At 42.2% G+C, this 18,305-nt stretch overlaps 1 protein-coding gene across 1 annotated transcript in view; it reads left to right on the top strand.

The window, feature by feature from the left end:
- The window catches only part of DOCK11 (dedicator of cytokinesis 11), a 292,220-nt gene that overhangs the window by 231,979 nt on the left and 41,936 nt on the right, over nucleotides 1-18,305 (top strand). The window contains 1 exon segment of the mRNA XM_030208788.1: nucleotides 13,001-13,114. Within this exon segment, the coding sequence (XP_030064648.1) occupies nucleotides 13,001-13,114 (114 nt within the window).

Below are 18,305 nucleotides of genomic sequence, written 5' to 3'. Positions count from 1 at the left end.
CCCAATACCCCCAGTGGTCACTGACCCCCTCCCCACCCCCCAAAAATGTGAATATAAGTATGACTTACCAGCCTCTATTGACAGCTGTAAATGTTAAAGTCAGTTCTGTTGGAGCAGCATACAGGTCCCTGGAGTAGTATAGTGGTCAGTACAGTATACAATGAGGGACCCAGGTCCCTATTGCTCTCTACCTGTCACACTTGTGGTGGAAACTGTGACCCCTCCCAAGGTCACCAAAACCCTACTGTACCTACATATAGGTGCCCCCTTCACCCATAAGGGCTATTGTAGTGATGTACAGTGGGGGACAGTATGTTTTGGAGGGCTTCAGGGGACAAGATAAGGGAGCATTTTTATGAAATGCACAGAATTGCCCTCTAGGGTGCCCCATTGCTCTCCTTGGATGTCTGGGGGACAAGCCTACTAAAAATGCTGGTTCCTCCTACATCCCAAAGGTATGAATCTCTATGTTTTGCACTTATCCGGGGTTTTTTTTTTTCTTTTTGAAAATGGACCAAAAAATAAAATGGCAAAATCACAAAACTTTGTTCAAAACAGTATTTTCGAAAAGATGTACGTTTTTCTTTTTTTGAAAATGACCTTCTTTCCTATTCGGATTTTGGATGTTTTAAAAGCCATATTAAAGTTTTGCAGTTAGTATCTGTTAACTGCAAAAGTTAACTTGTCCTAGCTGAGAAAGCTCCACGTACTTGGGGATAGGCAACCGTGTTGCTAACTTTGGGCAGAGGTGTGCATTCACAATATGACAGCTAGCAAGGAATACAATTAACTATACCTCTACACCTGTTCTATGTTGTTTGATGTATTCACAGTTATTAATGTGGCACTTAACCTGTGGTGCTAATGCAGCATGTTGACTTTTTTTTTAGCTACGTAGTAAGAGAGTTCACACTGAAACCCATATTAAGCACTTAACATGGTTTAGTAAATCAGAGCCGTTACGAGTTAAGCTGTGGAACTCGTTGCTGGAGGATATGGTAACAGCGGTTAGCGTATTTGGGTTTAAAAAAGATTTGGACAAGTTCCTGGAGGAAAAGTCCATAGTCTGCTATTGAGATAGACATGGGGAAGCCACTGCTTGCCCTGGGATTGGTAGCATGGGATGTTGCCACTATTTGGGTTTCTGCCAGGTACTTGTGACCCGGATTGTCACTGTTTGAAGCAGGATACTGGGTTAGATGGACCATTGGTCTGACCCAGTATGGCTATTCTTATGTTCTTATGTAACAATGTCTTAAGAAAAAAATATTGACAGAGGAGTCTAGTTTTACCAGTATTGACCAGAATGGTTCCAAGGTAACTGCATTTAGGGGGATTGCTATATCACACAACTAATTTTTCCTCTGGTGTGTTAGCTAAGATGCCTATATGGTTAATGGCAGCTTGGGTGTCCAAGGGATGGATATGCCTGTGATCTATGAGTCCAATTATGTATGGGTGATAATTTATCACAGAGAACCAAAGTCAGCAAATATAAAATTCCAGCGTCTTCAGGTTAATATGTCTTCTGGTATATTAAATTTGGCGGTAAACAACCATACCCTTCAATTGTTCAGGTTCACTGTAATTTATGAGTGGCATCTGGACTCTCACAGAATCAGCATAGTGGGTAAAGTATTTTGTGTGACACAGCTAAAGGGTATTGGCTCTAAGTGAGGTAATGTAGTAGTTTATAATGCCTGAGAGGCAGTCTGGACACAGGAAAGAGTACCTTTACCCTGCAGTAAGGGGTGGCTAGACCGGGTGTGCCTGGGACAAGAGAGGAAAATCTTGCAAAAAGTCCTTGCCTTGCTGGTTGGAAACTGCGTGGCCTGGCCTGGAAGTTGCCTGGAACACAGGATAAGAGTACCACAGAGGGCCTCTGTCCAGTGGGACCTGAGAGGGAACCAAGGAGAAAGGTATCGTGTCTTACAGATACAAAGGAAAAGGAAAGGAAGAAGGAGATAAAAAGCTGGCTACAAGCCACATTCAGTGACTACCCTACGTGTTTTTGTAGAAGATTTGGCTTAATACTTTGAGGAAAACATTGCAATACATTTTATTTAGAAATTTTCCTAGACAATGGACTTTGTAATATACCTGAGGGGTGAAAACATTGGCACATCCACAGCAGTAGACCTTGACAATTAACTATCCCACTGCCCAACATGAGCCCAAGAGATCAAATCATTGAGTTTTGCCACTACCCCACACTGTACGCCTGGAATGAAGTCCCTCAGTCACCCAAGCAGTTACCTACAGGAGCTCTTACTTCCCACTTTGAACTTATCATAGACAGTCCAACAGAAGAGCACCAAAGTCTCACTAAAATTTCTGGACTCTCAACAACATGCTCACAACAGCCTCCAGACTCTGGTACCACCCTCTCTGGTGATCAGTATCTTTATTGAGAGAGAAGGAGCAAACAGGGCTCCAGCTCCTTCAGTAACACTGTTGTCACCGACATCATCCAAGCAGCAGGGCTGCCGAGAGACTAGGTCAGGCCCAGGGCAAGGTCGCCCCACCTCCGCCGCTGCCACTGCCGCCCCTGTCGCTCCCCCTGCCGCTGTTGCTCCCCCCGCCGCTGCCGGCCCCCCCCCCCCCCCCGTTACTCCCCCCGCTGCTGCAGTCCGCGATCTCACCTGCCTGCCTCCACGGCTCCGAGCCCCCTACATTCAAGGCGGCAGTCACAGATCGCCTCTCTTCTGGCCTTCCCTCCCTGTGTCCCACCCTCATCTGATGTAATTTCCGGTTTCCGCGAGGGCAGGACACAAGGAGGGAAGGCCTGAAATGAGGTGATCTGTGACTGCCACTTCGAATGCAGGGCGCTCGGAGCCGAGGAGGCAGGCAGGTGAGACCGGGAACTGCAACGCCGGCGGCCTGACCCCGGCACCGGGCCCCCCTTGGAGGCCCAGGCCTGAGGAATTTTGTCCCCCCTGCCCCTCCCTCTCGGCAGCCCTACCAAGCAGAATAGCTGATCTTCCAAGATCCTGCAGCGCTTCTCATCCTGCAGTGGGGAGGGGTGTCTTAATTCAAGGGACTAAGTCAGTGGTTCCCAAACCTGGTCCTGGAGGCACCTTAGCCAGTCAGGTTTTCAGGATAACCATAATGAATATTCATGAGAGAGATTTGCATAAACTGCCTCCTCTGGATCAGGTTTGGGAACCACTGGACTAAACAATATATCATCACCCAGCCAGTGGGGGGGGGGGGGGGGTGGCTCCTTTTGAAATGCACTTACATTCAAGTAAAATACAGGTTATAAGGAAGGAAGAAGCATTTAACCTTCCCACTCATCCTGTTTTCTTGTTTTGCAGGACAAAGATTCAGGGCCTCACTTTGAATAGGCTCTGTCAGCATATTACAGTTACCCAGTTACAGAGCTTGGTCTCCTGTCTTCAATTAAATTCCACCTATGCTACTTGAGATCGTTCTCCTAATTCTCCCCAAACACATTTTTTGACCATAATCTCCAGAAGCAGGGATTTTCTATTATGAGTATCTGTATAGTGCTGGACACACCTTGTCGAAATGTATAAATTTTCAGTAGTGGTCTTTCTCTTCAGTTCTGTTTTGGTCACATCAGTAGAATAGTGCAGTACGAAGCAGAAACCACGGGAGCTGTGAAATGCTTCTGCTCTGGCCTCCTGCAACTGAAAATAGACTGCCTGATGAGAAAGTGTGATCATACAGTCATAAGTTGATAGAGACACTGTTTTTGGATTTGAATTTATTATTTTTAATCCGCCTTTGTCCAAGGCGGTTTACAAAAATAAATAAAATCATGTAAACATGTACACAAAATTTTGTAAACATATGCATAAAATCTTCTGAATACACAATAACGTGATACACAATTATGCCAAACAATAACATCCAAGCCCTTTAGGTGAGCCAAAGGATTAGTATCAGCAAATGCATAATATGCCAGGCCGAACATACCAAAAAGCTGGGCTTTTTTTGAGGGGGTACTTGGAGGTACTGAGTACCGGCAGTTTTTCTATTGTCTGCTAAAAAATTGACCCATGGTCCCCAAGTTTTATTGAAAAAGCTCAGGCTCTACACACCAATTTTGCCTTATCATAGATTCTGTGACTGGTTGCAGGGGGCCTGGCTATTGTGGGATGAGTCCCTCAGTGATCACCCCACCCCTGAAGGGTGGCCTAGCATTTGAATACCGGCACCTTTTTTGCTAGAAAAAAACGCACTGCCAAAAAGTAACATCCAGGCCCTTTAAGTTATCAAAAAGGAAGCATCGTCAGATGTATAGTATGTCAAGCATAACAAATGTCTTTTCAGCTGGCTAAATGTCAGTGCATGTCGTTCATTTTTGAGATATCTCTGCAATTCATTCCACGTTGATGGTCCGGCTAAAGAGAAAGTTCCTCTTCGCGTTATGTCCAAATGCACACAATTCAAAGCAGGCAATACAAAATCACAAGACATCAGTGATAGAACGTACTTTTGCACTGCACACGGCAAATATAAAGAGGATTTCTGAAGCAAAACTTTATGCAACATCAAAAGTAGCTTTGATTGGCAACCAATTCAAGCTTTTTAAATATACAGTGATATGATCAAACTTGGACAAATTAAACAGCAAACGCATTGCTGAATTTTGAACCATTTGCAATGATTGCTGGGAAATGATATGGCTGAAAATAGACTTATCTCATTTCACATAGACCACCAGAGAAGTGACCTAGAGGTGAGAGGCTCCATAACTCTGAGCCATCCAGTCTCCAAACTCCCTGAAATGTTTATTGCATAAAGGAAGCTACAAATTCTGTTTGGAAGAGTTGAAGATACAGGAAGTGCAGTGTGGTGATTTGTTTAGAATCAGAAACACATGATGACTGGATTTCTAGTACTGCTTTCTTTTTTTTTTTTCATCATAAATATAAATCACCATATACATCCAGCTTTTCCTACATTAGCACGCAACTATGGAATACACTACCAAATGCCATAAAAACAACACACAACCTAACAATCTTCCGAAAATTACTAAAAACCAACCTGTTCAAAAAGGCATACCGCAGTGATCCATCCTAAATACCAGCAACAAAAATCTTCCAGAACGTGACAAAACCGAACACTCTATACCTGACTGCTTCAGTCACTCTGTCACTAACGAACGTTAACGCACTACCACCTTATTTCTCACGTCAGAAATGAACTGATTATCTAATTTACTCTATAATTTACTCTGCCATTTATGAACTTAATGCAATGCCACTTTGTACTTCTCATTCCGGAAATGGTGATCGCCACTACGGCATACTGTAAGCCACATCGAGCCTGCAAAAAGGTGGGAAAATGTGGGATGCAAATGCAACAAATAAATAAATAACGCATGCCAACATGTAGTCGACAACATTGCCCAGCTTTTGATTTATGTAACTCAGAAACTCAATGAAAAAATCTGGCATGTCTTCATTTTAATGCCTTATTTTATAGTCACTGCTTGCAAGAACCAATCACGTTATTATTTCTGTATTTTTTTATTAGTACAGGTCCACCATCCCCTCCATTGTGACCAATATGCTACATTCCTCTTCTCTCAATGTAAGGGACAGGTGCATATTTCGGTTTATGGTACATTGCAGATATACTTATTGTGTGGCTATAAATGGGTAGCTGCTCCTCCATTTCCTAAACATTTTTCACTGTGCACTGTGTGATATATCCAAGTTCATTCTCTGCAGTGGGTCGTTTTTGCTCAGTATTGTTGTCTTTGTAAATGAGGTACATCTAGCATGCAAAGAATCCATGCATATCTGTTTTCTGATTTGCTGTGTACCTTCCCGATCAACTGTGTCCTTTCTTCCATGTGTACTTTGATAAGGCTTTTGTCATTCAAGGTTAAGAGTACTGTGGTTGCAGTGTTACTACAATTGAATGCACAGAAATAAAGGTTAACAGGAACAAAGGTAATTTTAAAATATTGCAGGACCTTAAAACATTGGTGTTGAAATGATCAGACACTTAGAACTAGCAAGAAAGAACTGAATGGAGATCTGTGCTTTTTAACTCACTGTCAGGCTTATTTTCGATAGAGAAGGGCGCCCATCTTTCAACACAAATTGGGAGATGGGCGTCCTTCTCCCAGGGTCGCCCAAATCGGCATAATCGAAAGCCGATTTTGGGCGTCCCTAACTGATTTCCGTCGTGGGGATGACCAAAGTTCCCGGGAGCATGTCAGAAGGGTAGCGAAGGCGGGACTCGGACGTGCCTAACACATGGGCATCCTCGACTGATAATGGAAAAAAGAAGGGCGTCCCTGATGAGCACTTGGGCGACTTTACTTGGTCCATTTTTTGTTACGACCAAGCCTCAAAAAGGTGCCCAAACTGACCAGATGACCATTGGAGGGAATCGGGGATGACCTCCTCTTACTCCCCCAATGGTCACTAACCCCCTCCCACCCTCAAAAAAATTTTTTAAACATTTTTGTGCCAGCCTCAAATGTCATACCCAGCTCCATGACAGCAGTATGCAGGTCCCTGGAGCAGTTTTAGTGGGTGCAGTGCACTTCAGGCAGGCGGACCCAGGCCCATCCCCCCACTACCTGTTACACTTGTGGTGGTAAATGTGAGCCCTTCAAAACCCACCAGAAACCCACTGTACCCACATCTAGGTGCCCCCTTCACCCATAAGGGCTCTTGTAGTGGTTTACAGTTGGGAGTGGGTTTTGGGGGGCTCAGTACACAAGGTAAGGGAGCTATTCACCTGGGAGCAATTTCTGAAGTCCACTGCAGTGCCCCCTAGGGTGCCTGGTTGGTGTCTTGGCATGTCAGGGGGACTAGTGCACTACGAATGCTGGCTCCTCCCACGACCAAATGGCTTGGATTTGGTCGTTTCTGAGATGGGCATCCTTGGTTTCCATTATCGTCAAAAATCGTGGACGACTATCTCTAAGGTCGACCTAAATTTTGCTATTTGGGCCTCCCCAACAGTATTATCGAAACGAAAGATGGCTGCCCATCTTGTTTCGATAATACGGGTTTTCCAGCGCCTTCACCGGGATGTCCTGCGAGGACGTCCCCAGGAAAACTTGGGCGCCCCTTTCAATTATGCCCCTCTGTGAGTCATAAAATTTGCTGCTTATCATCTTTTGATCACCCTTCCACCCACCCCCACTATCACCTTTGTGCTTCATACTATCATTGGAATGATTTTATAATTTATATATGCTCACTTTGTTTTGACCTTTGGAAGTGAGCATCAGCTCCCGAAAACCAGTCAAGAAGGGAGTAATTGTATAACAGTTATCAGCAGGTCCCCCTTCCTCTCTTCGGCCCAGGTCGACCCTGCTTAGCTGATATGCTTCACTGCTGACCTTTCTCCCTCGCAGCACCGGTTAATTCCAGTTCTCTACCCCTTCAGCCACAGCTTCCTTGATTGACTGCGCCTTTAGCTTGCCATTTAATGATAACCCCAACAAACGGACAGAAACTCCAACAGTCTTATAATAAAGGGGTTCACTTTTATTTACATCAGTTCAGTTATAGTGACTTCAGCAACACAGTAAAACGATCTCACTTTAAAGTCTGACAGTTTTCACGTTCACAGTGCCAGAGATTTCCTGTTAATTTGCTGAACATAAGTCCAATGTCATCTAACACCACCTTCTTCTTCTCAGTTAGTCACTAATTATCAGGTTAAACATCAGTTCCTTACAACACACAGTATTTAACTTCTAGTACCCTTAACCTTCTTAATTACTTGCTGCCACAGGTTTCTTCCCAGCTGCATCAATTCTGTCTTTCCCCTTTCAGACAGTTGAGGAAATACCTTGGTCAAGAAACTCCTCACCTTAGCACCAGCAGTCTGTGCAAATCCTCCCTTTTATCCCATTCCATCTCTTCTACCTCCTCACAGGGCTCCCTCAGCTGCTCCTCATCACCCTGATTAGAGTCCATCTCCCAATCCTGCTCCTCCCCCTCCACTTCCTGTGAGTCCTGTATTGGGTCAGGTGCATTGTGGGAATCGTGGTTCCTAGGCTTATCCCTTATTCTAATCGGTCTCTTGACCACCAGAGGGCGCGTTCCTCGTCCATAAGGGATTTGCAAATGTCTCGCTTTCCTTGAGGCCGTCTTCTCAGTAACCCCTTACACAGTGCACCTCCATTGAGACATCCTACTTTATGGAATAGGCTGCCTGGATACTTGAGGTTATGTAAGAATGTGGAGAAGTTTACGAAAAGCCTAAAAACACACTTTTTTATTAAAGCGTAGGGCTGATCCTTTTTCTGTGGCCTGATTAGAAATAGTTTGTCCTTTTGGCTGTTTTTATTATGTTTTTATGTACTCCCCTTAGTTGTAGGCAGATTAGAAATTTTTAACTAAATAATCCTGATAATGTGGAGTGAGAACCTATTTTATATGGCTCGATGTCAGTCTTCGAGGGCTGCAGCCCAGTTGGGTTTTCAGGATGTCCCCAATGAAGATGTATCACTACTAACCTGGGTAAAATATCTTAATTATCGGTCAAATTCAGCTAATATCCTTTATTATTAATGACCTATTCTTCTGTTATCAAAATTATCAAAAATTATTTTATTAAATACAATATCCCATTAAATTTAACACACACCTAAACATATTTATATTACCACCTGTGATACTCTATAAGCCATTTTTCACAAACATAAAACGTCATCAAAGTCACATGACTTATCTGTCTTCATCGCTGACGACGAAATGTTCCATATAGTTCATGAAAAAATATCCTTAAATAGTCCGTTGGTAACCACAATCACAGGCAAAGTGAAGTCTATAGTATAGTATCGTCCACAGAGTAGGTCAATAGTCTCAACAAATGAGTGACTCCACTCTAACCGAATTCTTCAATCGGATTTTCTTCACAAAGATGTCCAAATTTAAACAAAAGCATCCATAGATCTCAACACAGGCCGTGTTTCATTCAAAACTTCATCAGGAGATCCTATTATACAAACATATAACAACACTCAACATAACAAAAATCATACACTCTATTACAAAAGATTTTTATTATAAAATCTTACCAGCGACATTTAGAACACTGAGTTCAAAACCGGAAATCCTTTCTGAGAATTCACGTCATCATGATAGATTGAACGATCTAACTTTACTTAAACCTCTACTCTTATACAGACATCAACAAAGCCCAATCAACCTCTTTATTCAGGCCATATGGGTGCACAGTCCTCCAATTAAAAATAAATCGCTGCTCTCTACGAATCAATTCACATTCCACATTACCATAACCCCCCTGCATGTTATTAATGATCACAAACCTCAAATCATCAACTGAATGATTGTATTGTAACCAATGGCTAACCAATGGTGTCTCCACTTTCTGCAATCGAATATTGCTTAAATGTTGAGCAATACGTAATTTAATTTTCCTTGTGGTTTCTCCTATGTACCAAAGTTGACAGGGACAACATATTGCATACACTACATTTTGTGTATTGCAGTCTGTATTAGATCGCAATATAAAATATCTATTTAAAGATTGTACCCAAATACGATTAGTGCATAAAGCATATCTGCAATACACACAGGCATTACAACAAGTATGTCCCCCTCCTTCCTGATATTTAACATATTGATCAAATTTCTTTTTTGACAGAATTTCACCTACATTCCTCTCACGATTGCAAGCGAATCTTGGTTTAATCTGTAAATTATGGTGAAGAGATAATACCGACCAATGTTTAAGAATAATATCTTGTATATCTCGTGTTTGCTTATAAAACGGAAGAATACAATTAACTTGCGAACCCTGAATGCTACCAGAGGATACCTCGTGGTTTAACCAACATCTCTGAGCATATTTTGCTCGCTTATGAGCTGATTTAATAGCGTACTGTGGATAACCACGCTTCTGAAATCTTTTCGCCATTGAAATAGCCTGTTGATTAAATTCCACCGGACTGGAGCATAAACGCTTAATCCTAAGAAACTGTCCAATGGGGATACTTTCCTTCAATTTTCTAGGATGATGACTATTAAAATGCAGGATAGCATTTCTATCTGTAGCTTTCCTAATAATGGCCTGAATAAAGAGGTTGATTGGGCTTTGTTGATGTCTGTATAAGAGTAGAGGTTTAAGTAAAGTTAGATCGTTCAATCTATCATGATGACGTGAATTCTCAGAAAGGATTTCCGGTTTTGAACTCAGTGTTCTAAATGTCGCTGGTAAGATTTTATAATAAAAATCTTTTGTAATAGAGTGTATGATTTTTGTTATGTGGATGTTGTTATATGTTTGTATAATAGGATCTCCTGATGAAGTTTTGAATGAAACACGGCCTGTGTTGAGATCTATGGATGCTTTTGTTTAAATTTGGACATCTTTGTGAAGAAAATCCGATTGAAGAATTCGGTTAGAGTGGAGTCACTCATTTGTTGAGACTATTGACCTACTCTGTGGACGATACTATACTATAGACTTCACTTTGCCTGTGATTGTGGTTACCAACGGACTATTTAAGGATATTTTTTCATGAACTATATGGAACATTTCGTCGTCAGCGATGAAGACAGATAAGTCATGTGACTTTGATGACGTTTTATGTTTGTGAAAAATGGCTTATAGAGTATCACAGGTGGTAATATAAATATGTTTAGGTGTGTGTTAAATTTAATGGGATATTGTATTTAATAAAATAATTTTCAATGAAGATGTATGAGATCTATTTAATGCACTGCCTCCATCATATGCAAATAGATCTCATGCATATTCATTGGGGAAATCCTGAAAGGGACGTCCAAGTTTTGCTGAGGACGTCTACTACTACTACTACTACTTAGCATTTCTATAGCGCTGCCAGGGTTACGCAGCGCTGTACAAGCTTAACTTGGGGAAAACGTCCCGATGGAGGGGTGGGGAAACCCCTATTATCGAAACAAGATGGACATCCATCTTTCCTTTCGAAAATACGGTCGGGGACGCAGAAATCCAGAAATTTAGGTTGTCCTTAGAAATGGTCGTCCCTAGACTTGGTCATTTCTGATTTTCGGCAATAATGGAAACCAAGGACACCCATCTCAGAAACGACCAAATGCAAGCCCTTTGGTCATGGGAGGAGCCAGCATTCGTAGTGCACTGGTCCCCCTGACATGCCAGGACACCAACCCGGCACCCTAGGGGGCACTACAGTGGACTTCATAAATTGCTCCCAGGTACATAGCTCCCTTACCTTGTATGCTGAGCCCCCCAACCCCCCCCCCCAAAAAAAAAAACCATTACCCACAACTGTACACCACTACCATAGCCCTTACAGGTGAAGGGGGGGCACCTAGATGTGGGTACAGTAGGTTTCTGGTGGGTTTTGGAGGGCTCACATTTACCACCACAAGTGTAACAGGTGGGGGGGATGGGCCTGGGTTCACCTTCCTGAAGTGCACTGCACCCACTAAAACTGCTCCAGGGACTTGCATACTGCTGTGATGGACCTGAGTATGACATTTGAGGCTGGCATAGAGGCTGGCACAAAATACTTTTAAAGATATTTTTTGAGGGTGAGAGGGGGTTAGTGACCACTGGAGGAGTAAGGGGAGGTCATCCCCGATTCTATCCGGTGGTCATCTGGTCAGTTTGGGCACTTTTTTGTGGCTTGGTCGTAAGAAAAACAGGACCAGGTAAAGTCGTCCAAATGCTCATCAGGGACACCCTTTTTTTTCCATTATGGGTAGAGGACATCCATGTGTTAAGCACGCCCAAGTCCCGCCTTCACTATGCCTCCGACACGCCCCCATGGACTTTGGTCGTACCTGCAACAGAAAGCAGTTGGGGACGCCCAAATCGGCTTTCAATTATACCGATTTGGGCGACCCTGTGAGACGGACGCCCATCTTCCAATTTGTGTCAAAAGATGAGCGTCCTTCTGTTTCAAAAATGAGCCTGCAAGTGTGCTTACTGATATTAGTGGACATTTAGATGCACCCTGCCGTAGGCCTGGTGTAATTGAGGGGTCCTCAAAGTTGAAGGAACACAACTTACAGTATCCTGTAAGTTGCCCACCTAAATGTAAGCCCCGCTCAAGTGAACACCCCCCTTACAAATATGCATTATGCCATTTGAGTGCCTATTTGTAGAATACCACTTAGGTGCCCAAATGACATTTTCACAAGTAAGTCAACACTTAGGTGCCTAAATGTCAGTATTCTATACATTTAGGTGCACAGTTGTGTAAATTTAAGCAGACAGAAGAGAGGGAAAAAACAGTAGTAAAAACCAGTTAGTAGAAAAAGCACAAGGGGCCTCCTAGAACAGATTGACGTCAAAATATGGCTTTACTAAAAGACCTGACGCGGTCCATGTTTTGGCAACCTGCCTGTGTCAGGGGTCTTAATAATAATTAGTTATTATCTGCAGTGATCCAGTGCATTAATAAAGAAAGCCAATCAGAGTGCTTTCAGGAGTTCAGCTACATATGCACAAAACAACTGCCAGTGAGAAACAGTATCAGCTCATGGTAGCATGCACCATCAGAGAAACTAGCACATTGATCACAAAGTAAACAAAACACGCTACTTTCTCTGATGGCACAGGCTTCCATAACATGATACTGTTTCACATTGGCAATTGTTTTGTATGTATGTAGCTGCACTCCTGAAAGCGCTCTGATTGGCTTTGTCTATTGATCTATTGGATCACTGCACATAATAACTAATTATTATTAAGACCCCTGATGCAGACAGGCTGCCGAAACATGGACAGTGTCGGGTCTTTTAATAAAGCCATATTTTAACATCAACCTGTTCTTGGAGGCCCCTTGTGCTTTTTCTACTAGTGCGTAAATGTTATCGACGTGTTATAGAATTGCCCTTGAAATGGATTGGTAGTCCAATAAAAGGTATTGTTAACCTTTATGTCTGGGTATTAAAGGTGTGATTCTGTAGGGATACATTTGAATGGGTGTCATCATGCATCAGCTGTGGACATATCGTGACAGTGTTTAAATCCAGATTCTCGCTGAACCTGACCCTTTTCTGTTTTCCAGAAACTTACTCAGCTATATCGAACTCTCCATGGTGCTTATACTAAAATCTTGGAAGTCATGCACACAGGAAAGAGGCTTTTGGGTACTTTTTTCAGAGTGGCCTTCTATGGGCAAGTAAGTTTGATGCAATTAAAAATGCTTTATTCAAACAGTTCACTGTAAAGGAGAAATATATGTTATCTCTTTGCAAGCCAGTAGAGCAATCCAGACGCTCTCCAGTTTAACAAAACAAAAATAACAAAACTGTAATAGACATTCTATAGAAACATTCAAAGCTTCCTGGGAAATACATGAAAAGAGGTTTTAGGCTAAGGGACATAAATGCATATTTTATAGAATAGCACCTAGACGCTAATCATTGTTTTTGCATACTTGCTTTCTCAATATTTGTAATTAATGAGCTGCTTTGCCTGATATCACTTTGCAGTAGCTCATTAATTTGAAATTTGGATATCACTTTGCATGTGCTGGATTATGTGCAAACAAGACAGCCAAGGCCAAAACCTACAGAAAGTTCTGCAATCTGGGTTGCAAATGAAATTTTGAGAGTTTTGCTTGAGAAGTGTGGTTTATGGATGGTTCTACCTTTCAGTGCATCAGCATCTTAGAATCCCATATACAGTGGGGGAAATAAGTATTTGATCCCTTGCTGATTTTGTAAGTTTGCCCACTGACAAAGACATGAGCAGCCCATAATTGAAGGGTAGGTTATTGGTAACAGTGAGAGATAGCACATCACAAATTAAATCCGGAAAATCACATTGTGGAAAGTATATGAATTTATTTGCATTCTGCAGAGGGAAATAAGTATTTGATCCCCCACCAACCAGTAAGAGATCTGGCCCCTACAGACCAGGTAGATGCTCCAAATCAACTCGTTACCTGCATGACAGACAGCTGTCGGCAATGGTCACCTGTATGAAAGACACCTGTCCACAGACTCAGTGAATCAGTCAGACTCTAACCTCTACAAAATGGCCAAGAGCAAGGAGCTGTCTAAGGATGTCAGGGACAAGATCATACACCTGCACAAGGCTGGAATGGGCTACAAAACCATCAGTAAGACGCTGGGCGAGAAGGAGACAACTGTTGGTGCCATAGTAAGAAAATGGAAGAAGTACAAAATGACTGTCAATCGACAAAGATCTGGGGCTCCATGCAAAATCTCATCTCGTGGGGTATCCTTGATCATGAGGAAGGTTAGAAATCAGCCTACAACTACAAGGGGGGAACTTGTCAATGATCTCAAGGCAGCTGGGACCACTGTCACCACGAAAACCATTGGTAACACATTACGACATAACGGATTGCAATCCTGCAGTGCCCGCAAGGTCCCCCTGCTCCGGAAGGCACATGTGACGGCCCGTCTGAAGTTTGCCAGTGAATACCTGGATGATGCCGAGAGTGATTGGGAGAAGGTGCTGTGGTCAGATGAGACAAAAATTGAGCTCTTTGGCATGAACTCAACTCGCCGTGTTTGGAGGAAGAGAAATGCTGCCTATGACCCAAAGAACACCGTCCCCACTGTCAAGCATGGAGGTGGAAATGTTATGTTTTGGGGGTGTTTCTCTGCTAAGGGCACAGGACTACTTCACCGCATCAATGGGAGAATGGATGGGGCCATGTACCGTACAATTCTGAGTGACAACCTCCTTCCCTCCGCCAGGGCCTTAAAAATGGGTCGTGGCTGGGTCTTCCAGCACGACAATGACCCAAAACATACAGCCAAGGCAACAAAGGAGTGGCTCAGGAAGAAGCACATTAGGGTCATGGAGTGGCCTAGCCAGTCACCAGACCTTAATCCCATTGAAAACTTATGGAGGGAGCTGAAGCTGCGAGTTGCCAAGCGACAGCCCAGAACTCTTAATGATTTAGAGATGATCTGCAAAGAGGAGTGGACCAAAATTCCTCCTGACATGTGTGCAAACCTCATCATCAACTACAGAAGACGTCTGACCGCTGTGCTTGCCAACAAGGGTTTTGCCACCAAGTATTAGGTCTTGTTTGCCAGAGGGATCAAATACTTATTTCCCTCTGCAGAATGCAAATAAATTCATATACTTTCCACAATGTGATTTTCCGGATTTAATTTGTGATGTGCTATCTCTCACTGTTACCAATAACCTACCCTTCAATTATGGGCTGCTCATGTCTTTGTCAGTGGGCAAACTTACAAAATCAGCAAGGGATCAAATACTTATTTCCCCCACTGTAAGTATACAAACATTTTTTTTTGTTTTTTAATTTAATGCAATTTTTATTAGACAATAAGCAATTCAAAACATCAAGCACACGTGCAACAGTGTAAAATACTGAATGTAATAAAACAAAAAGAGAAAGGAGCACCATGAAAAAAAAATTACCAGAGAAAGGAAAAATGTTGACACCTTGATCAACTTAGATACTGATGCTTTAACTACTTGTTTCTTCAACCAATCAAAATGTTGTATGGCATAAATGTGACTTGAATGCTAAAAATATTCAAGGTTCTTCATTTTTTCCCCAAAAGACAAAAACAAAGAAGCAACAATAACAAAAATGTATACTTTCATTGGAAATATACAGCAGTAGGAATGGCATTCCTTTAACTTCAGGAAATAACTGGCAAGACAGTCCGTAACAATGCTTTATCTGAACCACTGTGCACAAGTAGAGATTAATAAAAAGAAGTGACAAAACTGTTTCTTGTGATAACCCACAGGTCACTGGGACAGCCTTCGACTCCTGACCCTCCCAAATCACTTTTTGTGTGCTAGCTGACAAAACAGTTGACAGCCAATAAAACAGGCAGGAAAAAGGAGAGCGAGATCCTCATGAGTAACAAACACCAAAGGAAGAAGTGAGGATTAAAACCAACAAGTCAAAAGGTGTTGTAGTGCATTGGACTCATAAGAATAGCCATACTGGGTCAAACTAATTGTCTATCTAGCCCAGTATCCTGTTTCCAACAGTGGCCAACCCAGGTCACAAGTACCTGGCAGAAACCAAAATAATAGCAACATTCCATTCTACCAATCTCAGGGTAAGCAGTGGCTTCCCATGTCTATCTCAAAAGTATATGGACTTTTCCTCCAGGAACTTGTCCAAAACCTTTTGTAAACCCAGATATGTTAACCGCTGTTACCACATCCTCTGGCAACGGGTTTGAGAGCTTAACTATTCATTGAGTGAAAAAATATTTCCTCCTATTTGTTTTCCGCCCTTTCTGCCTCGCCTCGCCCCATGCTTGGAATAAACTCCCTGAGCCCATTCGCCAGGCTTCCTCCCTGCCCATCTTCAAATCCTTGCTCAAAACCCACCTCTTCAATGTCACCTTTGGCACCTAACCCCCATATCTTTATTCAGGAAATCTAGACTGCCCCAACTTGACATTTCGTCTTTTAGATTGTAAGCTCCTTTGAGCAGGGACTATCCTTCTTGTTAAACTGTACAGCGCTGCATAACCCTAGTAGCACTCTAGAAATGTTAAGTAGTAGTAGTAGTAGTAGTTAAAAGTATTTCCATGTAACTTCATTGAGTGTCCCCTAGTCTTTTACTTTTTGAAAGAGTAAAAAATCGATTCACTTCTTCTCGTTCTACACCACTCAAGATTTTGTACACATCAATCATATCTAGACCTTAATTATATCTCCCCTCATCTGTCTCTTTTTTAGTTAAAGAGGCCTAATGTCTTTAGCCTTTCCTTATACCAGAGGAGTTCCATCTCCTTTATCATTTTGGTCGCTGTACTTTGAATCTTTTCTATATGTTTTTTGAGATACAGCAACCAGTATTGTACATAATATTCAAGGTGAGGTCGCATTTTGGAGTGATACAGAGGCATTATAGTATTCTTGGTCTTATTTATCATCCCTTTCCTAATAATTCCTAGCATCCCATTTGCTTTTTTGGCCATTGCCACACATTGATACAGATACCCTTGTCGAAACATGGCCGTGTTAAGACATGCTTCTCCTCTTGCAAGTGTTGATCCCGTTGCTGTTTCTTACAAAATATATAGAAGTTTTTAAATTATTGTTGGACTCTTTGGACTTGTTGGTTTTAGATCTCACTCCTTCCTTGGGTGACAGACAGGAGAACACTATTTCAACTAATCCTTTGGAAATAACAATGGATAGCTGTCACAGTTGGATCTAACAAGACAAGCAGAATATCATTTCCCCTATCTAATGATCAATACCATCTCTGTCCCATGACCTTTTCAAAATCCTGACTGCCTAGGACTGAAACCACCTATTGTCTGCGAGAACTTAACTCAGTGATTCCCAAACCTGGTCCTGGAGGCACCCCAGCCAGTCAGGTTTTCAGGATACCCACAATGAATATTCATGAGAGAGATCTGCATGCACTGCCTCCACTGCATGCAAATCTGTCTCATGAATGTTCATTGTGGATATAAAAACCTGACTGGCTAGGGTGCCTCCAGGACCAGGTTTGGGAACCACTGACTTAACTAATTGTCTGTAGACAAACTTCTCAATGAATTTCCCTACAAAGAAAAGCTGAAAAACTGGCCAATAAATTGATAAATTCAGCCCATTTAACTCATTACCTTTAATAATTGGTTGAACCACCCTTTTAACAACTGCAGAAACTACCTATAAGCCAGTGACTTACTCTCTAAAAATGTAGCAGCAAAGGGACCACCCATTCCTTACTTTCCTTAAGATGGCTTGTTGGAACAGGGTCCTGCTAACATGATGTAGCCCTCATTTCATCCAACATATACCCTATTTCCTTTACTGACACTGGAGAAAAATGGCCCATCAACAACTCTGGTTTTCTGTTCTCTAGACTTTCATCATCTACTTCTTGGAATGTCCCCTGTCCCATCTGCTCCTTGATGTTAATAGCCTTCTTAATAAAAAAAAAAGATTTGATCCCATATCATTAGTAAATTTCTTTAACAGTCCAAACAAATGCTGAGATCTGTCATCCTGCACATTGAGTTGTTCCAATGGTCTTTAAACTTCCCTAAACCCTCCACAGTACACTTCTTTCATTTTGTTTCTAAATATCTAGCATGTCTATGTAACACCAGTAAGACTTCCCAGCATTCAATTTCATTTTCCTCCTCAGTAGCAACGTATTTGCAGCATTAGTAAGCTTATGTTTCCAAGAGGGGCATAATTGAATGAAAACGTCTATCTCCATGGGCGTTTATCTCCGAGAACGGGTCCGTGAAGGGGCGGACCGAAGCGTATTTTCGAAAAACATGGACGTTTATCTTTTTTTGAGCTGGGTGTTTTTGTTTTTCAGCGATAATGGAAACCGAAAGCGCCCAGCTCAAAAATGAATAACTCCA

The sequence above is a fragment of the Microcaecilia unicolor genome, chromosome 7, assembly GCF_901765095.1.
Source record: "Microcaecilia unicolor chromosome 7, aMicUni1.1, whole genome shotgun sequence".
Lineage (NCBI taxonomy): Eukaryota > Metazoa > Chordata > Amphibia > Gymnophiona > Siphonopidae > Microcaecilia > Microcaecilia unicolor.
Note: the sequence above shows the minus strand (reverse complement) of the source record. Positions and strands in the feature narration are given on the sequence as shown.